We start from the raw sequence: 26034 nt of genomic DNA, 5'->3' as shown, positions 1-26034 counted from the left end.
AGCCAGAACACGCTGCCAATACATTTTGCAGTATTTGCAAAGAGTCCCTGAATCAAATGCGGGCCCACTTTTCTGGGTGTCCAAAATAGAAAACTTGCCCAATGTAGAAATTACATTAAATCTCGTAAACACAGTAGAAATCTAGTGCCCACCCTATTTATCAGGAAGAAAAATATGTGTAGCACAATGTTTCCTGGTTTCCTAAAGTCAGCTTCGTCGCACATTTTTTTTTTAAAGTCAGCTTTCCTGCTGTACGTTTGTGTTTATGCTATAAAGGCTGCGAAAACAATTTTGATTTTGTATGTGATTGGCACCGCGCCGGCAATTGCCGGCGCAATTTTCCTGGGGGGGGGGGGGGGGGGGGGGCGAAACAGGCAAATTAGAAATTCGTTAGAAATGGGTAATTACCGTAACCAAAAGTTCTGAGCTGCGGTTATTGCTTCAAAATCCTTCCTAGGGCTGGCTAAAAATATGCATTTTCAACTGGAGGTGACGTGTGCTCAACATATTCACTGTGCCCTAAGCTCCACCGAGACAGACGCTGCCGCTGAAGGGGTTGGTATTGGGGTCAGGCATTTGCATGCTGACTGTCCAAGTTCAAGTTATCTAGCGAAGGCCACTTTTAAGATTGGAAAAACGAACGTTCGAATTAATCGAATTAACCAAAGTCGAATTGGCAGAAGTCTGCTGTATATGCATGCTTCTTATAGTTTCAGCCACGTGAGACAAAATACCAGTTGTAATTAGGGGTGTGCGAAGTACCAAATTGTAAGTTTTGAATCAGATGTTGAATTGAATCAAGAAAAAAAAAAAGGCGAATATTGAATGGAATATCAGAAAATTTATCAAAAGCTTTTATGCTTACAAATATCGGGCAAGAAAACACGGTGCTCAGGAGACTACACACATTTCGTAACAAGATCCTTACTAACTATCAGCAACTTAGATGTCTGGAAATCTAGGTGTATAGTATGCGCTGGGGCGGTATTCTGTAAGAGTCCACCTAGTGGACTGTCCATTTTGGCCGCTGCTGATTGGATGCAGCAGTACGAGCGAGGAGGAGAGGAGCGGCTCCAGCCAATCAGCAGCTACCGAAATGGACAGTCCACTAGGTGGACTCCTACAGAATACCACTCCTGCTCTCGTGGAAGGGAACTCCAAATTAGTATGCCAGCACTGATAACTCAGTTCTTATACGAAGGTCTGGAAAATATTACTGATCTCAACAGAATATCTGTCAAATCAAATCAACAGCATTTTTCTTCATGAAACTGAAGAAATGGCGAAGTTGTCCTAAATACTAAGCATGTTTTTAGTTTAGTACTGCATACTGTGCATACTGCATACTGAGCATACTGTGCTTAATGGCAATCTTCTAAGCAAAGGTATTGATTTCTAGTTTTCTTCCAGGAAACAGGAGGGTTCTTGCATCTTTATGGCGGGTGCTTTCTGTGGATTATCGTCAGCTCGTTAAAGACCAACTGCAATGAGATTTCACTCGGGCTAAATTCCCTGTGAACGACGCTGAACCTGACAGTGAAAGGCCCCTTCTCTTGACCATTGGCACAACCATAGGTCTACCTGCGCAGTGCCAATGATGGCTATGCCTGAAGCGGTGACAATGTCACATGATGCACAGTGCGTACTTTCGACTGTTGTGCAATTGACCTTTGTGATAACCCACGAGCCCACCTGCCTGTAAAGCTTGGAAATCCCTTCTGTATTCTGGAGGAAGTCTGGAAAGTAAAACATGCTATGCCGTAAAAGATTACCATAAGACAAAGGATTACTATTAGTACTGTATTTACTCGATAGTAATGAGTCTTCTTCAAGATTTTCATTGCTTGAAGTCAACCCTCGTGTTACATTTGAATAATGGCAAAATTGACCATGTTAAAACAAATATTCAAAATCTCTTGGTTTTTAGTGTTGTGTTGGCGACCTGTACCTTCACGTCATGATCCAATCTTTAGACAAGTCGACCGAAGCCAAAACTTGTTCTTTGTTGCCACAACCGATTCAAACGAATTTTTGCTGTGCTTGTGAGTGGTGTGGCGATTACAGTGCTGCACTAACCTGTGGCCTTTCACACTTCGACTTCATTCGTTCACAACGTTATGGCAACGTCCTGCGTTAGGTATGATGCCCGTTGCAAGTAACGAGCAGTTTTGTTAGCCGAGGAGCTGGGAAACTCCACTTGACTTCAACGAGTCAACAATTCGTGGGTAACTGGACCAGCAGGATGGCCCTCTTTATATGCAAGTCCAATCAGAAGGGCCTTTGTGGACTCATTGTGGCCTGGTATGGCCTCCCCAATGAAACGGTTACGCAGTCGTTTAAGAAGGGCTCTATCTCAAGCGAGCTCAATGGCACGGGCGATGGACTCAATCTGGTAGGTGGATCACAAACAAGAAAAACGTTGCTTCCCCAGATGACAGTGATAATTGAAGAGGACTAGTTTCTAAATTATGATTCCTTGAACAAAGGTACCGTTTCTTTTTTCGTTCACCTGCCGTTACATTCGGGGTTTGTTATTTTTTTATGTCGCGAGACTGGAACGTTGCCCGTTGCATTACTATCGCAGTCGCATTACATTCAAGTAATTATGGTAAACTAAAAGCCTCGCGAGATATTTAGTACACTATGTCTCACTACTTCTTCAGCTTCAGAGGGCAAGAGCACTGGATTCTATTCCACAGACATTCTATTGGTAAAAAAATATATATATTTTCCATATATTCGTATAGAATTAAGCTGTAGTCAATGCTAGATAGTAATTTGGTGTTCCCTTTGATAAGAGCAGACCAGAGATCTTGATTTCTAGGTAGTCAAGTTATTGATCGCTTGCATCATTCTTGTTATGCAATGCTAGGAGACTCCCGAGCATATGCAGTACTGTGTTTTCTTGCACAAAATTTGTAAGCATTAAATTTCGAGATAAATCTTCTGATATTTGATTCAATACTCGATATTTTTTTCTTTATTCTGTTCGAAATCCAAAAGTGTTAGGGCTTGCCTATTTGCCTAAATGAAACGAACTTGGCTGGCACCCATTTGCTGGTGGTCCACGCAAACTGCTGATGAGGAAGGACTGGCGGGCACTACAAGAGTCGTGTGCTGCGATCGGCATTTTGCAGGCCCGCGGCACGGCGGCATCGCAATGTGCGGACGTGGACTCGGCACGTCGACATATTTGCCAAGGACTTCATAGTGGTGCCCATCAACCAGAACGCCCACTGGTTCCTGGCGGTGCTGTGCTTTCCTGGGCTGGTGGCGCGTGTCTGCCCCCCGCAGGAGGTGGCACCCGCCTATGACGACCACACGCCCCTGGCCGAAAGCCAGAGTCCCGCAGCGAGCCCAAAGACTCCTGGTGCGTATTTTAAGCCTTTAAACTTCCTTCAGGCATTGTGTGCACAGTTGCGCCCGCCAAGTTAGTGTGTCAGAAGCAATAGCACTGATGAATATAATGATATTTAAAATGCGTGGCATACATTTCGGAACACTTCTTGTACCCATGCTGCAATTTTTAATGTTTTAAGCGTTTTAGTAAAACGAGCCGAAAGGTGGGTGTCGGCATTGGGCGTCCCTACATCGTCAGGTAGCACTTTCACTTCTTTCGTTGGTCTTTGCAACGTTCTACACATTATGCATATTTTTCACACAACTGGACAGGTGCTTTTCACTTAGGCTAGACATTGTGCTGACAGTTCTCCGTCTTCAACTTTGCTTTGCCGCTTCAGCTGTCTCCTCCACACAGAGACAAGCGCACAAAAGGAAAATGATTGAAGGTTGTTAGAAATTCTACGATTGGCCGCACCTGCCACGTGACTGCAACGTGCTTCGCCATTGGTCTAGCACTTGCTTCGTAGGAACGTCGTCTGCTCTTTGCATCTCGCGAGCTCTCGACTATCTCGACTACCTTGATCTCAACAAGTGTCGAAACGGGCAAGACACTGACATCGCAGAAGCAGAGCCGATCCATCCGTTTCTGGACTTCTCAGACCCGCGGATGAGCATTCTAAGTGTCAGCGACGCTGACTTCTCACGTGGAATCCTCGAACATGTGGCTAAGCCTTTTGAACAGCGATGCTTCAGAATTCGCAACCAAGCACAGCGGGCGCGCAATCCTCAGTTCTGCAGCTAAGCATTTCACGCATCGGTACTTCCGACTCGGCAATCAAGCACGTCGCGCACGGACTCCTCGGACCCATGGCTAAGCGTTTCACACATTGGTGCCTCGGACTTTACGTTCATGCACATCATGTGCAGGCTCCTTGACCCTGTGGTGAAGCATTTCGCGAATCTGCGCCTTGGGCTCCATAGCCAAGCACATTGCACACTAAAGTCAGGTTTTTATTTTATTCTTATTTTCTTCTTAGTCACCGCCCATGGGCTACAGTGCAGGTCCGGGAATTATCGCTTTTTTGGATTGATTATTTCAATTCTTTTGCACCCAAAGTGGAAGTCTGATACGAAGGTGACAAGGAAAATAAGTGTAAAGTTTTTCTCGAAAAAAATAATAATAATGAAAAATGGAAAGTCGCTTTTGGCTATGCTCGCAATATTCTACAAACCTTCCGCTACATTCTGTAAGCTCTCCAGGCCCTCACAAGGTTCAAAGGACAAAAAAGGTTTTACAATTCAATGTTCCCAAAATATGGTAGCTGGTGCAGACACTAGGCCGCAAAAGAACAGGGTAAAGCTCCACATAAGTGTTGGCTTGCAAGGCATGCATGTTTCAGCTGCATTGCTGACCGTGTACCAGTGCCTTTCTGATGTGCAGCTAGCTCCTCAGTCGTTGTCTGGGAAACAAACTTCAAGGTGCCGCTGAAAGCTTTCATTCAGTCACCTGGTCATTGCTACAAGAGGGAATGTGAAATTGAATGTCACAAGAGACATCATGTGAGTGATGCTAAGGGGTAAGCCTCCCTTCCTCCATTAGAGACAGCCATCAACAAGGCAGTGTGCATATAAAATTCTGGGACCTGCTGCTCTTTTGTGAGATATTGTGTAACCTTTGGTCTGCAACCTGGCTAACATGCTCTTCGCAGAGTAGTAGAGAAAGTGGTCTTGGGGGAAAAAAACGCAGGAAAAGCTCTTCAGACTAAAGGCAGAACACTCCAGAAGCCCCACATTTGATAGGATAACAATGACTACACCCCTGGGGCCTTTTGATAGTTTAAATCTAAGTTAGAACTTTGAAGGCCTTTTTCTCAAAACTGTTTTTCTTGCCTCCTGCTCAGCTTGTGCCACTGATTTCTTGGTGACTGTTAGATCTGTATTAACTCTGTTTTTTTACTATGTTCATTGAAATGCAGTTCAGGGCATGACATTCTTGCTTTTCCAGTATTACGTTTTCTTAATTAATGATTCAACTAGTTGTTTACAGTGTAGACGCCTGTTGTACAGTCACTTCATAAAAAATCAGAACTTATAGAATCATCTTGTTAATAAAAAAGATTCTGAGAATGTCACACCCTCAAGCATTCATTTTGGAATGCACAGTACCGTAAAAACCGGAATATAGGTAAAACTTTTTTTCAAACAACCATCGCGAAAAGTCGACCCTCGTCTTGTATACCGGACATTGGCGGAAAAACTAAGGAAGTCTTGCAACAATGGGCGGATGAAGTAAGCAGCCACCTTCGCCATTAGCAGCAGCGCGGCGTGGCGACATTGTGGCACCGGCATTTTGTGTTTCCATTGTCACAAAGTTATATTGGTGAAAGGCTGCATTTTCACATTTTGTTTCAAAATGAGCGGAAGCTGACGTCAATTCACCGTCGCCTTCAAGAAAAAGGCGATTGAGTGCGCGGAAGCCCATGGCAACCTGGCGGCACAGCACGAACTTGGAGTATCCGAAAAGAGCATTCGGTAGTGGCGGAGGCAAAAGCAACGTATTACAACTTGCAGCAAGCAAACGAAAATGTTATTGCGTGGGCGGATCGCAGCGGACTGCAGAACTGGAAGGCAATGTTGCGGAGTTCGTCCGGGAGCTGCGTGTAAGATCGCTGCCTCTGACTGCCGACTGCATCCGTTTGAAAGCGGTAGAGATCGCGTGCGCCTGTGGACTGGGCAGCGAGAAGCACTCGTCATCCGACTCTCGTTCAGACTACTCTGATCAAAGGCGTTGCTCTTATTCGGAGTAGCGCTTGCGCACTTTGTGCCCTTCTGTGTACTGTACACCCGGCCAATTTTTAACAGTATTGCGAGACCATCGACCCGCATGTTTGTCAGCACCTTATCATCACGGCACGGAGCAGCGAAATAGCGAAGGTAAGGGCATGTGTACACATGCGCATATCTCGTTTGTTGTTTCGCTGCTCAGCGCCGTTAATAATAATAGTAATAATAATAATAAGTTTATTTTACCACATAAGTACATAATAAGGTGCTGACAAGCACGCGGGTCGATCGTCGCGCGATACTGTTAAAAACTTGGCCAGGTGCACATGCGAGCAGCATTTGAATAAATACTGTCGCCATTGAAAACGATTTTTTTTTTTTTTTTTCATTTTTAGAATTCGTTAGTTGGGGGATCGACCTATAGTCCGGTTTTTACGGTACTTCGATTCAGTCTTCTATCACATTTTATAAGTTGTTCAGGCTTGAGACAAGCCCAAGCAGAAAAAAAAATTGTAAATAAGAAAGTTGTGAAGATATAACTTGGAAATTTTTATGACATCACAAAAACATTGCCAATAACTCTGCCAATCTTCAACCAAATTGATTTAGAATTAAGCAAGTTGATTTCGAAAGCCACATCTATGGGGTTCACGTCAGCGAGATTCTATTGTGTTCATTTAGAAATTATGAGACTGCAAATGACATCGAATTTTTACATGTAATAAGGGATATTAATAAATTGAATTGTGAGCCTGCTGATGTCAAGCGTTGCTTATGCCTTTCGTTGTACTCAGAGGGCAACCTGGAGGATGGAGAGAGCGTGCTGGACTCGGACCCGGATGATGGCACGGAGCTGGAGGAGACGGGGAGTCCGCATCCAAAAGGGGCAGCCGAAGCACAGACAGAGTGAGTGACACTTGCTGTGTAGCAACAGTGAGCGTAGCACTGCTAAAGGCGTGTCCGAGAAAAGAACTGCTGGCGATAACATAGAAAAGGAACAACCACATGGCACATACTATATTACAGTGCGTTTTCAGCTGGCCAATGCCTGGCATTGAAGTGTCTCTTTTCCACGTTGCATTGATCCTGCGTTGTACCAGCTGAAATGTGCTTTGCATGTAGTTAACACGTTTAGCACCCACCGGGGAGTGGCTCAGAGGCTGCGATGTTCCGCTGCTGGGCACAAGTTTGGAAATTCAAGTCCCAGCCATGGAGGAAACACTTCATGGGGTACAGAATTCTAGTGCGCTCGTGTATCATATTTTGGGTGCACAATATAAATAAACTGAGATGGCTGGCATACTCTATAGCCTACCACTGGAGCATCTCTCATAGCCCATGAGTTGCTTTGAAACTTTACACATTTTGATCACGGTAGCATCGAAGACATTGCACTTAATTAAACAGGATTAATGGCACACCGAGGACACGCCTTGCAGTTGCTCAACTATTTTCTTGCCGCATCCATTGGGCATTGTTAGCACACTAACGATAGTTTGAAGTTATATCTTTTTTATGACATGCATCTCGTTAATGAAACATATACGCTTGAAAAGTGCATTTATTCTGCTTTTTATTTATCTATTACATAAAATATTGAGTGCAGTAGTTACTTTAGAAAAAAGAAAGTCTGGTGTAACCTACTAAAAAGCACCTATTTTTGCCACGATAGGGAAAGAGTTAAAAGAACTGAACGACTCTGTACTGATGCCTTACTCATTCAAAGCTCCCTCTGCATCTCTTAGTGGAGAGGAATAGCTTATTTGTCGGTGGAGAAAATGGAGGCCATACTTGTTGTTTTGTTTTTGCTTTGGCATTGACATCACTGTGCCCCTTATTTCATGGTGATGGCTCAGGTTTGATGATACTTTGACATAGGCTGCAGAAGCGCAAAAATGCTGCCTACCAGCTACAGTGTTCACTCTGGAAGAGAGACACCACGAACAGCTCTTTGGTCGTTTCTGGTGTCTAGATGTGCATGTTGTTGCCTTGCCACTCATTGTACATGGCGATGCAAAGCCATTTACACGCATCCCAGAATTGCTTGCTTACTTACTTTGTTTGTTTGTTTGTTTGTTTGTTTGTTTGTTTAAAACAAAGGCCTGGTCTGCTCTCTTTCAGAAGGGCGTACATCCTAATCCTGGATTCTCTTCGTGGAGGCCTGTGCGGTAGGAGTCGCATCGTGACGACACTTAGAGAGTGAGTGGCCCTGCACATTCCTGACTTTGTGGTTGAAGAGCAGTGTGCTAGGTGGCCCTTGCAACTCATGCAGTAGTTGTCATTACAGCTTAGAAGTGCACAGTGCTGCTAGAGAAGCAGAAACAAGTGCCTTTCAGTAAAGATGTGCTAGAGTCGAACCTCGTGATAACGAAGTCAGATTTTAAGCAAAAATTAGTTCGTTATATCCAGTGTTTAACATAAAGGCATGCATGTAAACTCTTGCGAACGAGTTTGCGCATGAACTCAATGAAAAGGTGCTTAAATATGGACTACACAGTTTCAAAAATGCATAATTTTCATATTTAAAGCTTGGTATAAACGTGTGACTTCACCTTTCATTGTTTGCTGGAAAACAAAAGTAAACACACCAAGAGCGATGCTGGCCACATGCACAATTGCTGGCCACATGCACAAATCAACTTATTTAAAAAATGACATAATCTTTGTTTGGAAGCACTTCAGTGTATTCGACAAAACAAACTTCTGAACAACATCAATGCAATTCAATGTTTTGTCTATGTCAGCAGTTTTGGATGCAGGTACTTTTAAGAGGCACTAAAGGCAAATACTAACTCGATGTGGACTGTTTAGGGGGGAGGCTACCCTGGAGACCAAACTTTTTTATATAAGGATGAAACTTTCAGGGTACGTTCACACCACCGAACTATGAGGAACTGCAAAGTTTCATGAAGATGTGTTTATTAGTGCCAGAGTGATTGAGGTCCAACTAGGTGGTTCGTGTATATGCCTGAGGAAGATCCTGGAGAAATGCCAGTATATCATACGAAGCTGAAATTCACTGTGATGATCCCTTGATAGATATCCCAGGGGGCTAAAGAGCCCTTTTCCTTAACTTCCCCTCCAAAAAAATTATAAGACAACTTTGAATTTGATGTAGCCAGTAATGACCACATTCATCAAAAATTAATTGCTTATCATAAATTAACTGCACCAGCTTTCAAAAAAAAGAAGCCCGTTACCACCTGGCAAAGTGATTCAGCAACAGAATAAAAAAAGCAGCATACAAATCTGAAGAGCAGTTCTTGAGATATCGCCTTCCCCAGCACCACTGCTAGCGAAAAAATCCATTAAAAGAAAACAGGCCTTAAAGTTGAACAGATGCGTTTTTTATTAGAAAGCTGCTGTGGAGCTTTTAATTAACTCTTGCGGCTCCAGGCACACTCAATGTGTCGGATTTTCGACTGGCAACAGCTGACAGCACAGTTCCGCCGCTGAAAAGCGTCTACGCAGTCGGCACTCATTGCGGAAGATCGGAAGTTCGATGCTCGTACAAGACACATATCGCGCTCCCGTGTACCGAACATCTGCACTGTCTTGGGCTTTGCCGGCATCGCGTGCAGCAAAGAACTAGCGAAAAAGAAAAGCTGGGAAAATAACCTAAAAGATAGCGCAAGACAATGAGCAGCTCGCAAGCTCATGTTGAGGTGGACGGAGCAAGGGGCAACAATGACGCGAGCGCGGCGGGCGCGGCATCAAAGGGAGCAGCCACTGCCGTTCGCGCAGCAGCCAATGGCAGGTGTGCTTTAGCCCGCGGGATTTAAACGCGCTACTCCGGCCAATCAGCACTCCGCATTGTATCGCCAGAAAACGCCAATAGCGCCTCAACCACGCCGACGATGCCATTTGGCAAGGCGGCAAAACAGAGACAAAGAATTCACGGTCAAAACAACGCCAAGATGGCGCGAGCAGGCCGCATGAGCCGGGAATGGCGAGCGCGCGCGCTGAAGTTTGACTTCATTTCGGCATTTGCCCTTGTTTTGTGGGCCGCGGTGGCCTCAAAAGTAGGGTTTTTTTTTGTACATTGCGGTTGAATTAAGTGCTGATAATTGCAGAACAGGTAGTTTATAAGACATATAACCCAAAAATATGGCTTTTCAAAAATTGACTTTTTCGTGATTTTTCGGTTTTCGAGGGCCACGTCCTCCTTTAAATACCATTCCAGAAACCTCGCAACGCTTGTTTCGTGCCAAGAAAAGGCTTAGTTTACAAGAAAATTGCATCTGAAGGATCCACATACCTTTTTCGAAATTCAAACCTCCCGCCACTCAACCGGAGGAGTGGTGACATTGCATATGCAGTCACCAAACTTCGCTGCTGTCGTGTAGTAAAACGGCGCCGGACAGACGGCGCTACCGAGACAAGACAGAGCGGTAGATTCACCACTGCAGCGGCTTTTTGGTCAAGTGCCGTTAACCATTCGGGCATCCCTTGGCATCACATGGAAGTTGAATTCTCTGCTATGTACAATTTGTGCGAGTTTCGCGAGCTGGCAAAACCAGCACAGCACTACGCAATAACGAAACTACTGAAACGCGAGAGCGTGGGTGGTGCGGAGTCGAGCGAAAACGAAACCTTTTGACTGCCTGCGTCGTTGTCAAGAATAATTTCAGTGAGTTCTTTTTTCTCATTTTATTTCATCTTATAATACCGTATTTGTTCGAATCTAGGCCGATAGCTTTTTCCAAATGATCATATACAAAACTGTAGGATCGGCTTAGATTTGAAGATTTTAAAGAAGCGCACCAGTTTGTAACTGAAAATGATAAATATGGTCTATAGCTAGCGCCATCTAGAAAAGTCAGTATCGCAGCCGCTTTAGCCGGGCCAGTAGCCAACTGAAGTACACGAGCCATGTCGTCACTTTAAGGGGGGACACGGCTCTTTGCGGCGAAAAAATCGCGAAAAAACCGATTTTTTTAAAACCAAATTTTCGATATCTACAGCTAATATTCCTTTAATTCACCAAGTTTCGAATCTCGGGGAAGAGTATTTCGTCCGCAATATCAATTTATAACATCACTGTGAGCTGAATTCCGCGCAAAAACAGCCCTTTTTATCGCGGCGCGTAGCTCTTTTTCTACGCTCGCGATCGCAGCCATCTTGGTCTCGTTGGAAAGAGGAGCCTTCCTTCTTTAATTTCCCGCCAAAAGTGACTCTGTCGGTACGCCAGTGACGCTGGAATCCGGGGAGAAAAAAAGCCCGAACGCGTGATCCGATTCGTTGACTAGCGCACGTGACCAAAAACGCGTGCTGTGGTTGGCTGCGCGAGGTTCCCATCGTCTGCTCCACTCCGCAGGCGACGCGACTGCGCGTCTCGTAGGTTTGTTGGCACATGCCCAACGATGTCCGATCCACCGGGAAAGTTCGCCACAAGGCACAAGTTCGGCAAAAAGAAGCGATCAGCTTATAACTTTCAAAAGCGCTCCATTCCTTCTGAAAGCATCGAGAGTGGCTCGCCGCCAACCGCAAATGATGCCGAAGTAGGCCTAGCCAGCTCACAAATGAGTGAAATCGTTACGGACAGCGGCTACGTTCGGCGTGACAATGTAATGTTGCAGCGTGCGGATTTGTTGCAGAGGGAGATGAATGCTCTAAAAAACGGCGTTGCAGCCGCGCCAGTCGACGCCGAGGCAGGCTTCGCTTTCCTCAGCAGGACTCCGTGGACGGACTGATGTCGTCAAGTGCAAGGTGTGCGGCGGCAGCGTCGCAGTAGGCAAAAGCGAACGGTAATCTGGCTTCGCCATAAAGATCGTTATCACGTGCGCGTGTCGCGGCGATATCGCGTCGGCATGGAGCTCGACCCGCGTGAACAACCTTGCCGCGCGCGCGATGCAAGCCACCGGAAATCGGTGAACGGCGCTAAACGATGTTTTTGCCGCATTTGGGTGGCCGTGGTCAGAGCGACTACATTCCTGGTGGCTTTTAGCCACTTTCACTGCAAAATAATGCAAAATTATTTCTGTACTTTTGATTAAAAGTGAATGTATTCCTTTTTTCTCGTTCTCTCAAAACACCGACTTTTCACTTGTACACTATGTAGGGTCAGATTTTGGAATTTATGCTTTAATAATTTTCAATTCTGCTTTAGATCAGACAGTATGGTAGCCACAATTCTAACAGTAAAGATTGAATTGCTATAAAATTACTAATATTTGATATATCAAAATAGTATTCCTACCATTATGTTCCTTATGTTTTCTAGTACCCAGCCATGTGCCAATACGAATTTCGTAGCGCATTTTTTCCCCCTATTGTTTCTGCAAATTATGAACAATGAATTTCATTTATCTTCAGAACTAAATGGCCTATTAATAATTACAAATTTGAAATCAGCCCAAAAGTCTTAACAAGAATGGAAAGTTTCATGAATATTGATGGAAAACATCATGAACATTATTTGAATTACAGTGTCCCCCCTTAAAGAAGCGAAAGTTTAATTCTTGCCTGGTTGGACCCCTGTATCATCCTTGATCAATGTAGTATTCAAGCATTAGCCGTAATCACTATGAACATGTCCTGAAATGTTTTTTCTCGTTTTCTCAAAACGACATTTTTGATGGTAGTGTAGTTTTGGAGTGACGATATCTCTGGTTCTACTCATCGTATTGCAATAATTCTTTTTTCGTCAGAAAGGTGGACAAATTGGGAGTGCAGTAGGCCTAAAATGTGAACAAATATCATTACAGAAAATTTGAAAAAGTAATAATTTCTCCAGGGTTTCACTAATGCCTTCTGCCTACAAAAGTTTGACATGCTGTAACTTTGGCATAAATCAGTTTAGAACATTCATTCTTGTAGCACTGCAACCTCTGATCATTCAACATCATTTTGATGTGCCAGTCTCCTTCATTAACAGCCAGCATTGTAGAGAGAACTTGCCTCCAAATTAGTCCATACAAAAAAACATGAATTGCTTATATTTTGAAAAGTACTTGTTGCATGGGAAAACCAATTGAATATTTGAAATCGGCATGTCAAAATACATAAGTGATGGAAGTTTTATCAAATTGTTGCCACAAATAAAAAATGAAAATTTAAGTGGGATGTCCCCCCTTAACCTGTGTTGTATCGGAGCTGGTTCCATGGTATTGGTGTGTGGCATGGCGTTATCGTAATGGCACACTATAATGCCGCTTTCAAACTAAAAGTTGTGCTAGCCGCAGAGGCATAGTAAGCCAGGCGAGACTTCAGCATCGATGAGAAAAACGTCCTCGTTGGAAGGGGCAACGGGAGACGCTTTTGAGTGTGCCGCAACGAGGAGATGACAGCGATAAGGAAGATGAGCACGCAATGGACGGTTTGAAAGAATACTGCTGCACATGCGCGAACACGGCTGTCACGAGCGCCCTCTACATGGTTAGATGCGAGAAGCAGACGAACAACCAACGCAGCCACAGCGCGCCTTGAGATGCCAGTTTGTGGTGGTTTTCATCGCGGTATTTTTCTGAAAAGGCCGGCTAGTTGTGTTAAGTGTTGTGCACAAATTGCTTCACTAGCAAACGAAGCACGAGTTTATTTTGGTTTCGGTCCGAGAAGAGCTATCCGACAAGGAAAGCAGCATGAAGCGACTGCCGGAGATGCCATCACAGCAGACAACCTGCTCGCTCCTCTCAGAGCCGGTTGTGGTAATTTGAGGTAATTTTTTTTTTTTTTTTTTCTTGCTTCAGACATTCGGGGGTCAGCTTAGAATTCGGGCTAGCCTAGATTCGAGTAAATACGGTACAATACATGAGTGTATTTCGCAACGAGTCGTTGAGCACTAGTGACAGAATTTAACTGAGGAGTGCTTTCGTCATCGGGCAAGTACTTCAATGTCCCGGGGGAGTCTCTAATCATGTCCTGCATTTACCTCAATTTCTCAATTATTAAAGCGTCCCTGAAATTGTTCGAACAATTTTTGCAGAGGCTTAGGGTACAGCTACAGTACAATTGGTACAAATTGTGGTGCAATCATTCGCACCACAATTTGTGTGAAGCGTATTATAGACGATATGAACGATTACAAGTTACCCTCCTCCGTAGCCATGCATTTTCTCCTCATCTCATTTGCCGAGTGATTGTGGCTAAACTCTGCCTTCACTGGCTCTGCGTCAGGATGGCATGTCGTTTCGTCTACAGTCGCCGACTGATTTTCCGGACTCCAAAAATTCGGACATGCTCGATTATTCGGTCTGCTTCGCGGCACCGCCATTCGCCCCATAGACCATAATGTATAACAACTTCCAAAAGTTCGGACGCCTTGCAACCTCTCGTCGGATTTTTCGGACATTCCTTGAGCCAACTCGATCGAGAGCACCATGCACCGACTCTGACCGGTGCATGGTTCGACTCGCTGAATGCCATTTTTGTTTTGAACGGAACCTCCTTGATGCCCCACAAAGTGGCGCTACTGCAAATCCCTGCTCATCATCATAGTTTCTGCCTGGTTTGTGGCTACAGCAGTTCCTGTCTCAGCTTAGTATGCCGTGTCAAGACAATCCAGCAGCTTATTTGTTTGTTTCTTCGTGCACGACGCTGCGAGTAGGCCAGGTTCTTCGTTTGTGCGACTGATGTCAGCGTGACGGCGTGGTGATGTTTGCTTTGTGTGCTGTGTCGAGCTTGCGATGATGCAACGCGGCATACAGAGACATCGCGTCAAGTGTCTAATGGCGCCAACAGTGCCCGCACATACTGCCATACTGCCATAATGCCGGCAAGCGGGTGCCATGAGGCCTAAGATTTGTCGCCTTCCGATGTGCTCCCTACTGACGCCGAAAATGTTCTGCCGAGACCTGCGCAGTGGTTGCATTGTGATTTCGGACACCGTCTTATTTGACAGTTTCACAGGTGCTGATACTGCTGTACTGACATGCGCATAACTCGACGACGACGAGATCATTCGTCAGGTTTCTGCTGCGCCGCCAGACGATGACTCCCGAGTCGGAAGATGACACACCATGTGCTACGCTGCCGTCGCATGCGGAGCGTGTACAAGCAGTGACTGTGCTTTCAGCCGCCTATAGTGACCGTACGACCCTCTCCAAGGTTCAGGCTTATCTGATTGCGCGTAAACGGAACAGCGGGCAACGGCACATTCACGATTTCTTCATGCCTACAGCCGAGCCCAAATAAGTGCGTGGAAATAAAGGAATTTTTTTTCTTAATCTGCTTTTTCGGACACCTGTTTATTCGGACATTTCCGCAGTCCCCGTGAGGTCTGAATAAACGGTCGGCGACTGTACTTCCGGTTCTCTAGGAGCAAACGCACGAAGCCTGTCCAACATCTCCGTCGTCCGCCTGGCAGTGTATTCTAAGCGAGAGCTATCTAAGCCGCATGCATTGCGAGTATGTGTCGCAGAGCGTGTCCAGTATGCTGGTAGCCACAGGTGAGCTGGCCATTTAGACGGATGGGTGGAAGCATAAACTTAATGATGAAGGAGCTTTAGTGTAGACGTACGCGAGCAGCCTGATCGGTCTGCACAGTTCAGCCACCTGGTGGCGCAGAGCTTAAGCAGCCAAACACAGAGCGACTATTGCTGTAAGCAAGGGTAAAACATTTTAAACATTTAGAAAAACAATGTGTTCATGATTACGCTCCTGCGGAAAATTTACACCCGCAACAAAGTAGAATACACTTCGTTACTGCTACTGTGTTTGGTTGAGCTCTATACCACCAGGTGGCTGCACCGCGCAGACCGTTCACATTTGCTCCTCGGCTCATCCCGTGAATCGGCACGGTGAAACGGCCTGGTCCCGCCTGCTTGCGCTTGCATTTACCTGAATACTGGACACGCAAAACACTGTGGTAGTAATCCTTCGGCGTGAAATGACGACCACAAACGCACAAATCCTGGTGCCGATCAGATAGCAACAGTCCAATGCGCTGCAGCCACTCCGCTCATCTGCTGCCTTGCAGAGGGACGCAATGTCGCAGCTTGACATATTGCCAGTCGCTACGCGTGCAGCCCACAACGTAACAAGGGCAAACCATGGTGCTCGTGAAAAGTAAGGTCGAGATCAACACTGACTGTGGAGCTGTCGTCAACACAGAGCATGTTGTAACTCAAGCAGACGATGCTTGCTTTCTACTGGAAGTGCTTAAGCGTAGCGAGAAATTGTCCTTGTGCAACCTCTTTCTGTTACTTTCTTTTTATAGAAACAAATTAACTAACATTGCAACTATTACGAACAACATTTGTTCACCATAAAGTTGGAAAAATTATCAATGACGTGTCCTGGGCAACCAAACGGATAGCTCGCTCTACTAACATCATTAGGGCACTTTGCATCAAATGTTTAGGGGTGGCTGAAAATTCAGCCGAGTGGCATGTTGCAATCGGTAGCAATGTACATTTTTAAAACCTTATAATAAATTACAGGGTTTACGCGGAGCACTTTGATGCGTCAATTAATGATCTGGAGGACCTACCCTAACAACTCAGTACATTGTACAAAATTGTCAAAATCGTTTCAGGGTCCCTTTAAGGCTCTGTTCTTGATAATATTGACACCTTAGAGATTTTTGTGCACTAATCTATCACTTCAGCTTTACCTAATTTTTGCCTTTAGTAGACAGCTTTAGTTTAGCATACGCAACTTATAGTGTACGCTATATGCTATAGTGTAGCGTACGCTAAGCAACACACATTTTCTACAATTTTAGTTGGCCGGCGATATCTTCGGATCTCAGAGGCCATATGCCGTCGTTGCGGCTATTTCTCGACTGTAGCGATAGGGGGCGCTGACATCTCGAATGTTTCTTTCGTTAGGCTTGACTCGTTAGAAACGAGAAGCGATCTCGAAAACACCACGAGGTTATCCATAACACTTTGTCGTCGAAGCGGCCTGAGACTAAGCGAAAGCCGTTTACACAATCGTTTGCTATGAACGAAGTGCATTTTACAAAAGCAGCGCCAAATTCAATTCGAAGCGGGCAGCCGGGACCGCCGCCATGTTTCACGCAAACTTCGCAAACCACGCAAGAACGCTAACACTAACTCGTTTACGTTGCGTATGCCCGCTATGCCCGCTATTTCGTTTAGCGTTCAGCACACGCGCAATGACGACCCGCTATTTTTTACCGTACGCAGTGGTATAGCGTACGCTATATTAAAACTGTCTAGTGTCCCTTTAATTTCGTGGCCATGGGGGCAGCCTCATTGCTGCTTAGAGCCGCCTCTTCAATTTTCTGTTTGCTTTCTTCTTCACTGCTGGCGTCAGTTGCAGGAATCAGCTGGTTGATAATTTCTGGATTGGTCAGCTTGGGTGCCACGGCCAAGTTGTCATCTGCAGAGCCGAAGTTTTCAAAAGTGACGTTTGCAAGCGCCATTTGACGCCAGGTCCTCTCACTGAAGTTGTCCGCTTGAGGTTCAGGCTTGATATCACTGGTGGCTGGAATAGCCCCAGCATCAACATAGGAGTTCCTCACTGCTTAACTTCATTCTATAAGCCGTAAAACATGTCCAGCGTTGTCTTCAGGTTTACGGTCATTGGTGTGCCCCTCTCGATGTTGAATACGAGCTGTGTCATCAGATGCTTATGATAATGGCACTTCAGGGATTGAATGATGCCCCTGTCTAATGGCTGGAGCACGAAGTTTAATCTGGTTTCAGGAAAACCAAATGCACAGCTTCCGGTGGAATCTACATGTTGTGCACCAAGCAGTCGTCCAAGATTTAAGATACTAGTACTTTTCTGTGCTGCTTGGCTATGTCATATTCAAAGGCCTCCAACCATTCTTCAAACAGTGTTGATGACATTTGCACCTTAATATTTGATCTGTAGTCTGCTTGTAGGCTCCGTGTGTTGCACTAGGCACATAGAGCGAGAGCAGGTTTACCGATAGCAGCCATCCATGTTGACTACAGCTGCAATAATGCCACAGTCCTTGCTATTGTCTCTTCCCTGACAGTGTTTGTTTTTCGCAGTCAGTGACCTTTCTGGTAACAGCTTATAAAAAAAGCACAGTCTTATCAACATCGTAAACATTGCTCTCTTCATCTTTTTGCTGCTGGATTTGGAAGCTGTCCAACCATTTCTCACAGTTCTCCACATTCACCGCAGCCTCTTCGCCTGACATGTGGCAAACAATCTCCGTGGCGGTCTTCAAAATGCTAGAGCCAGCCTCTGCTAGCACAAAAGTCGTAGTGGCCTAAGACTCAAGCTAAATAAACTCTTCACTTTAATTTGGAGAAGAGCACCAGACATGGGCAGGTTGCACTCTCTTGCCTCTTTAAACCACAGAAACAAGGCGTCTTCAACATCCTGGTGGTGGCAAGGCCTAACAAGCTTGCGGTCGTTTTTCACAGTGCTGTTGCCATGAGTCTCTTCTATCTTCTTCCTTTACTTGGTGCAAGGGAGAGGCGACGCGCTTAGTGGCACGCTATAAAAATTATTGTAACATTCTGAATAACTTGCTAAAGAAGTCTAAACGACACTATTATGAAAATGAAATTGCAAAACACAACAATCCCCAAAACAATGGCAACTTATTAATGTGTTCATGAACTTACCTTAGTCTGGTAATACTGCTGATAAAATAAACTACAACAATAAAACTCATACTGATTCTTCTGACATAGCAAATAGTTTCAGTGACTACTTCTATAATATATACAGCAGTCGTCATATGACTACTACTTATCCCATTTATCGCTGCAATAATTCTTTTTTTCTCTTTCCCGTAACTGCAGATGAGGTATGTTCCATGGTATTAGCCCTAAAGAATACTAGCCCTGGCTTAGATACTATTTCTGTATTTCATCTAAAACTTTTTGCACCACTTATTTCTGATACCCTTTGTAATATAATTAATATCTTTAAATGTGGTATTTGTCGTATGTGGGCTAAGATTATTCCTGTACTTAAGAAATGTGATAAAACAGAGGTGTTGAACTATCGTCCTATTTCTATTCTATCGTCGATTAGTAAAGTTCTTGAGAAGTTATTTTGTAAGTGCCTAAATAATTACTTCAAAAATTTAGTTTGTTGCAATCTTCTCAATTTGGTTTTCATGCTGTCAGTTCGACTAACGTAGCCTTAATATCCCTAACCGACTGCATTTGTCACTCGATTGATATGGGTAACTTCGTTGGTTCGATATTCTTGAACTTAACTAAAGCTTTTAATACAATTAATCATAACATACCTTTTACTAAGCTAGAAGCCCTGGGAATTGCCGGTCCAGTACTAGAACTCCTAAAAAGTTACCTACATGGTGGAGAACAAACAGTTCTTCTTTTTTTTCAGGTGCTTATTCGGATAGTAAAGTTATTAACCAAGGTGTACCATAAGGCTCCCCATACTAGGTCCCTTACTATTCTCTATTTATATCAATGATTTACCCACTTGTCTTAAGTCGGCACATTGTGTACTATACGTAAACGATACTACTATCTCGTCGCGCGACAATTAACAACCTTAATCCTTAAACTAAACAATGAGCTTGACCATATTGCTGCTTGGTGTTCGTCCAATCATTTAATTATCAATCCTTCAAAAACTCAATTCATGGTTTTCCATTCTAGCCAAAGAATACTAACTGACTTGCCTGAGATAACTCTAGATGGTCATCACATTCCCGTCTCCGACTGTGTGTCATTTTTGGGCCTCAAATTAGACTCTAACCTTAAGTTTTCTCAACACATTGCCTTCATTAAGCACAAGTGTACCTTTGGTATTAGAGCATTAATCAAATCAAGAACATGCTTCTCTAAAGACACATTATTAGCATTAAACATTGCCTTCATTCACATTCACATTAATTATGGCATTGTTTCCTGGGGAAACACATGTAACTGTCATATCTCATCTATTCAGCACTTACAAAACCAAGCAATACGCATTATCTTTAACCGTGGGTTTTTCACGACTGCTACTCCACTACTTCGTGAAAATAACATCCTTGTTGTAACGAGCTTTTTCAACTATCATCTAATAATTATGTTTTATAATTACTTACTAAACAGCTCTCATACCAATTCATTGATTCCAGGCACCTCATCAATAACAATAATACCAGGTTTGCACGTAACTCCAATTTTCTACTACCTATGGTTAATTCTAACTATGGAAAAATGGCATCATCATTCACTGCTATAAAAATGTGGAATGGTTTAGCCGTCAGCATTAAATCTTCATCCTTTTATACGTTTAGTCATGCCCTTAAGCTGTTTTATATGTGTAACTAAGCTTACATCATTCATTACACATTTGTCATATTTATGTATTGACAGTTTTTTTTATGCACTAAATACTTGTATACATACAAGTTGTTTTAATTTATTTTTCTATGTTGTATTTTCGCGACTGTGTTCATTTCTTTTAGTTTGCTTGCTCTTCTTTAATACATCTCTACATTGTTATCCAACACATCCAGTACGAGGGTGCACAGGAACGAGAACAGTGTGCCAGGCCACCTACATCATACAGACTTTACCCAGTCGTGCACAAGATCCTCGTTCATCCAGCCGAGGACAATTTTCGGCAGCTCCTCACCTTTCGACACTGTCTTGCGCTTGAGGACGATGTAAGGCAGGAGCTTTGCGAGCATCTGCCATACATGACAACATGACAGTAATCCACGTCTTCTTTTCGCCAGTGGAGCGAATGCAAACTTGTTTGGGGCCCTTTTCGAGCATGGCAAAAGGTGATGTCTTGTCCAGATAAACCGGCATTTGGTTGGCATTGCCGATGTTCCCTAGCTGGGAACGTGGTGCTGGAAAGCCACAAGCAGCTCTTGGAAAAGATTTGGGCAGCTTTTTCGAAATCGAAGCTGACAACCCAGTACAGCACATGTAGCGATATCCAGTGCTTGCTCGCTTTGAAGTCGGAGATCGGAATCCCTTTTTCTCTTGCAAGCTCCCTAGCTTTCACCTGCACGAGCTCCACGCTCACAGCGCTACTCGCTGTTGCCATACGAACTCTGTCAGGGTGAGTTCAATTCTCAGGAAGGTCCCATTCTTCGGCCCTCGAAAGCTTCTTCACATTCCGCTGCACACGAAAAAGGCTTCCTTCTGTCGTAGGCATATGCGAATGCTTCGCTCAGTGACACCAAACTGCCTCTCGGCTGCACTAAAGCCCCTGCATCCACGCGCCACCGCCGCTTTAAGTAGCGACAACCTTTGTTGTGCACTGCCTTTTCCCCTCACACCAAATCTGGTTCCGGTATTTCCGGCTAAAAAATTTCCGGTTCCGGCGTTTCCGCTTCCTGGAGTTGCGCTGCGGGAATTTCCGCTTTGACTGCTGTTAGACGATGGTGAGACGCCCGCGCGTGCTTAGCAGAGCTGTGGCAGCCACCATAAGAAGAATGCAAAGGGGGCAAGCTGTTGTATTCTGCTGAAATAGTAGTTCGCGGTCGCTCTTTTCCAAATGCACGAAAAACGGCAGTGGTCTCCAAGCGCCCAGGCACTACATTCCACTGTACGTTGTCGCTCGTGCCACAACCCGTCGCAGGTTGACGCGAAGCAGCGAACACGAGCAGATCGCTGGTCACAGTAGGCGGTGGTTCTTGGATGGAATCGCATTCACAGTTTCAACCGCAGCTCGTGCAATTAAAGCCTCTCCAGCGACGCAAAAGTAAACAACGCTAAAAAACAAAGCGTCACTTCCACTCGGAACAGGAAGCTGCAGCTACGTAAGTTCCGCTTTATGCCGGAAGCTAAGGGGGTGAGTGGGAGAGGAGCTTGGAGGAGGAGGGCAGGTTGGCGGTACTTAACCTGGTCGGCGGAAACGTGTATGGAGGGGCTTTAGGCCGCACAGTTGCCGATGTTCTCTGCAGCTAAAATCGCCTTTCTCTTGAAAGCAGCCGAGTACTCATTTCGGGGCCCTGATATGTTGCTGCTTCACTGCGAAAAAAAAAAGAGAACATACAATCCATGTGGTCAGCACATGAGCTCGTGTGCTGCCAAGGTGTGCACTCGACAGTGAAACAATGCCACAGCCATGCAGCAATAACGAAGCCTAGCCATAGCCATGCAGCAATAATGAAACCATGCCTTAGCCATATAGCAATAATGAGACCAAAACTTTGAGCTCGACCTTTTGGCTGAAATTTTTGTTTGCTTCTTCACAGTGCAAGATGGAAATTTGTAACGCTAATAATCGGGGGGGAAAAAAACTTGTATTATATGCGGGATTTTACAGTACTTTTGCTGCCCCTTAATTGGCAGGACGTGCAAAAGGGTAGGCAATTCAAACGCTTTTCTGCTCTCAGCAATTCAAATGATCAAAATATTGCGTTTCTTAGAGTTTTTCTTGACTCGTGGACATATTGTCGTGTTGACATAGAAAATTGTAGAGCAACATGAAAAAACTCCCGATGCAGCTTTCTGTTGCTCTACATGTGCTACATAAGAATGTTTATCTGAGCATGAAAGAAGCCTGTGAATGCACGCAAAGTGCCTTGAGCGGCCAGTTACGCAGCAAGTTTGCATGTATTCACGGGCTTCTTTCACACTGGGAAAAACTCTTTATGTAGCACATATTGAGCAACAGAAAGCTGTATTGGGAGTTTTTCATGTTGCTCTACAATCTTCTCATTGACACTTTTAATCTAATTATAATATTTGAGAAGTTCATTAATTAAGGCTAATGAGGTTTTTAGGCAGGATGCAAAAAATAATCCTAGCATCTCCAAGCGACGGCAAACAACATTAGCTTGGTTCTGTCCAGCTACATGGCATGTACTCGCCCTTGGGGTCAAGTGCGTGCATGCTTGAAGGACTCCTGAGTTCGAATTATACGGCGGAGGCCAATTTCAAGATCTAAATAACAAAAGTTTGCCACCATACAAATGTATAGGTGCCGGCCAAGACCTTTGGTCTTGCCAAAGTAACAGAAATCTACTGTACTTCTATTTGCCTTGTCCTTCACTCCGAAGCACATACCACATAACACAAGATGCTCACTGTCGCAGTAACTGACATTGGCGCTGTGTGCTTGTGTGCTTGTGTCAAGACGTGAACCCCATGTGGTGGCCACTGCAGGTACCTGACTGAGGAGTGGAAGGCCAAGAAGCGGACCCAGTTGAGCTTCTGCTATGGCAACATGCATGGTTATACACCACGCACACCCCAGCAGGGCAACTACAGTGACTGCGGCGTCTACCTGCTGCAGTATGTGGAGAGCTTCCTCGAGGTGAGTCCTGCTCACAGCAGTGTTGACGCTTTTTTGTACAGAGTCATCAGGTCCCAGCCTAAAGCACGTCATTTTTAGTGGAAAGTCACTGAATGGTGATGATGGTGACTTGTTTGAAATTTTGTCTTTATGTTAATTGTTCTGAGATAGATGTCTGCCATATTATTTTCTAAGCTATAGCTTTAAATTGTCGCCCGCAGAAGTGGTGATTCAAGAGCCATAATGCAAAGAGGTAAAGCAACTCCAAACTTCCAAAACAATATCGCATCTCAAGATTGTGCTTTTGCCTTGAAAAGCAGCTTTGGTGCACCCAGATGGCTTACTATTGAAGCTCTTCGCTATGCCCTTTGAAGCAGTGACAAATACAGGTTCACCTGTCCTTGTTGCAATAAAATCGGGGCAAGGCACTAAGCTTAGCCAAGGTCCCCTTAAGACCCTTAGCTATTTACGCCATGATAAGAGTAGCTAAAAAAAGTTGCTAAGACTCCAGAAAAGCAAAGTTGTCGTTAGACTGATTGTAACTCTCAAAAGTTATAGACTTTTCGCTTGGTTATCAACATTGGCGCGTGTGAGCCAACATTGAGAAACAACGAAAGTCCTATACTCGCGGGCAACTTTCTGTGGCTATGACTGGAAAGTTACTGAGGCAAAGTGCACACAAGTGAGAGCGCTTCTGAAAAGAGTCTGGTGTTTTCATCCACGTTTGTTTAAGCCGGGGAAGAGAAAACATACACACGTTATTAACAACAGTTAAAGAAGACAAAACACACCACCGAATGTAAAAGTTTACTTATTTTGCAGCGTTTCCCTTCCGCGAATGGGCAAGTGCGAAACTGTCACACGTGGAAGCTGCATCCATTCCGAGCTGCCAAAATCACTGTCAAATGCTGGCAAACTACTTGGCGTGGTTACACATGTGCAGAAGCTCCGCCTCCGTGGCTTTCCCTTCATAGCCGCAGAAAGTTGTCCGCAAGCATAGGTCTGTGCAGCGTCGCTGCTTACAGAGCCCTGCACAATGAACAGCTGTTTTGCAATGCAAATGGGGTCATCAACTGCACAGAAACCTCCAAGCGCTGGTGACCCAGTGAAGCTGGAGCTGGGCGACTGGTTCCCAGAGGGTCTCGTTGCCCAGAAGCGTGCAGCCATCCGCGACCTCATCCTCAACCTGCACTTGCATCAGCACCCAGGCAGTGACTTCCCCGAACGCTGGCGAAAGGTACGCATGAGTCTCCTTCAGTGCTTTCTCTCTCGCTATATACAGTTAAACTTCAACATAACGAACTTCAGTATAGCAAAGTATTTAACTTTTCATAACCTCTTGTCCATAGCACACCATGTGTTTAGAACCTCAATGTAACGAAGCGTGTTTGTATGCCATTTCAATACAGTCGACTCTTGTTACAACGGACCCTGATAATCCGAGAAAATACATCCGTTTTATCTGATGTCCGTAATATCCAAGACGGCTCACTTCAAAAGCTTTTGCCACAATGTCCAGCAACTTTATTGCAAAGAGTGAATGACGAATGTCTAAAGTAAAAAGCAAACAAAAAAAGTCACAGTTTCGCCCAAAAGTTGAAGCATCGTTTGCCATAGCAAATTAAGCAAGATAAGCACGGCAGCAGCAGCGAGCAAATTGACCTTTGTGCTGTCTCTTGCTTCACTGCGAACTAAGCGTTGAAAGCACAGCACATACGAAGCTGCTGGCACTGGCTTCTCTTTCTCCACATCGCAGATCGCTTTGAAGGTGAAGTCTGCGCGGGTGTGCACTTCGTTCACATCGCAGGTCACTTTCAATATACGGCGTCCGTGTGGGCGACCACTTTGTCAAAATCACAGATCGCTTTCAAGATACGGCAACCCTTGTGCTACATTCAAATAATGTCAAAAATGACCGTTGTAATACAAATACAATCAACGACTGATGTTTTGAGCATCCCTGATAATGCGGACACCTGTCGATGGAAGTTGAGAAGCAGCGATTTCGAATTGAAATTTCCGGTTAAATTGTGTGCGGAGAGCCCCCCCCCCCCTACCCCCTTTTTGTGCATATAACCATATTGGGCCTTCCGCTCTCAGTAACAAATACAACTTGAGAAATGTTGGAAAACCGCGTCATGGCCCCTTAAGAGTGGGTTACTGCAAACTATTTGCTTACTTTCGATAATAAAAATGCTGAATAGTTAGTGTGTAATATTCAATTCTTATTCAAAGCTTTGCATATTCGAATATTCGCCCACCCCTGAAACGTATCCTCAATGTCTGCACTAGTAGAGAAAGCGATCAATTGAGGAAAGTGCCAGGCAATGATAGTTGTAAAAAAAGAAACACAATCACTGAGCTATCAAGATGCGGTTGACTTCTGTTCATGTTGACAGGAAATGGAGATTTGGTGCACAAGTTGATCGTACCTCTACATTTATGTTGCGATAGCATGATCATAGTTTAAATATAGACTGACGAGATCGCAAGCATGTGCACGCAGCAATGCGTTGACGTGCCTTTCAGGCCACGGCTGAAACAAAGGAATTTATTTTCTTGTGGATCCATTATTTTCGAATTCGTGGTAATTCAGATTCTAGTGCACTCCTTCCAAATTTTTATTGGTGGTTGGGGACTGTACAACTGGTTTTAATATGCCAACATGTTTAAAGGAAGTGAGAAAGGTACAAAAAGGAACACACTGGTCTAGCACAATGTTGCAGTCTAAACGACGCAAAGCTTGTTTGAGCTAGCAAGACAGCACCTTAGCAGGTGACACGAGCATAGCCT

General features: G+C 44.6%; 1 protein-coding gene across 7 annotated transcripts in view; it reads left to right on the top strand.

Annotated features, from left to right (window-relative positions):
* The window catches only part of LOC126523558 (uncharacterized), a 129492-nt gene that overhangs the window by 95125 nt on the left and 8333 nt on the right, over positions 1 to 26034 (top strand). For 6 of the 7 annotated variants that reach the window (XM_055066920.2, XM_050172159.3, XM_050172158.3 and 3 more), the window contains 5 exons: positions 3138 to 3370; positions 6921 to 7032; positions 8248 to 8325; positions 23112 to 23262; positions 24323 to 24478. In XM_055066920.2, coding sequence (XP_054922895.1) covers positions 3138 to 3370; positions 6921 to 7032; positions 8248 to 8325; positions 23112 to 23262; positions 24323 to 24478 — 730 coding nt within the window. The remainder of the gene's footprint in view (positions 1 to 3137; positions 3371 to 6920; positions 7033 to 8247; positions 8326 to 23111; positions 23263 to 24322; positions 24479 to 26034) is intronic. The other variant, XM_055066921.2, reaches the window with a different exon arrangement.

This window comes from Dermacentor andersoni, chromosome 6 (assembly GCF_023375885.2).
Source record: "Dermacentor andersoni chromosome 6, qqDerAnde1_hic_scaffold, whole genome shotgun sequence".
NCBI classification, from domain to species: Eukaryota; Metazoa; Arthropoda; class Arachnida; order Ixodida; family Ixodidae; genus Dermacentor; species Dermacentor andersoni.
Note: the sequence above shows the minus strand (reverse complement) of the source record. Positions and strands in the feature narration are given on the sequence as shown.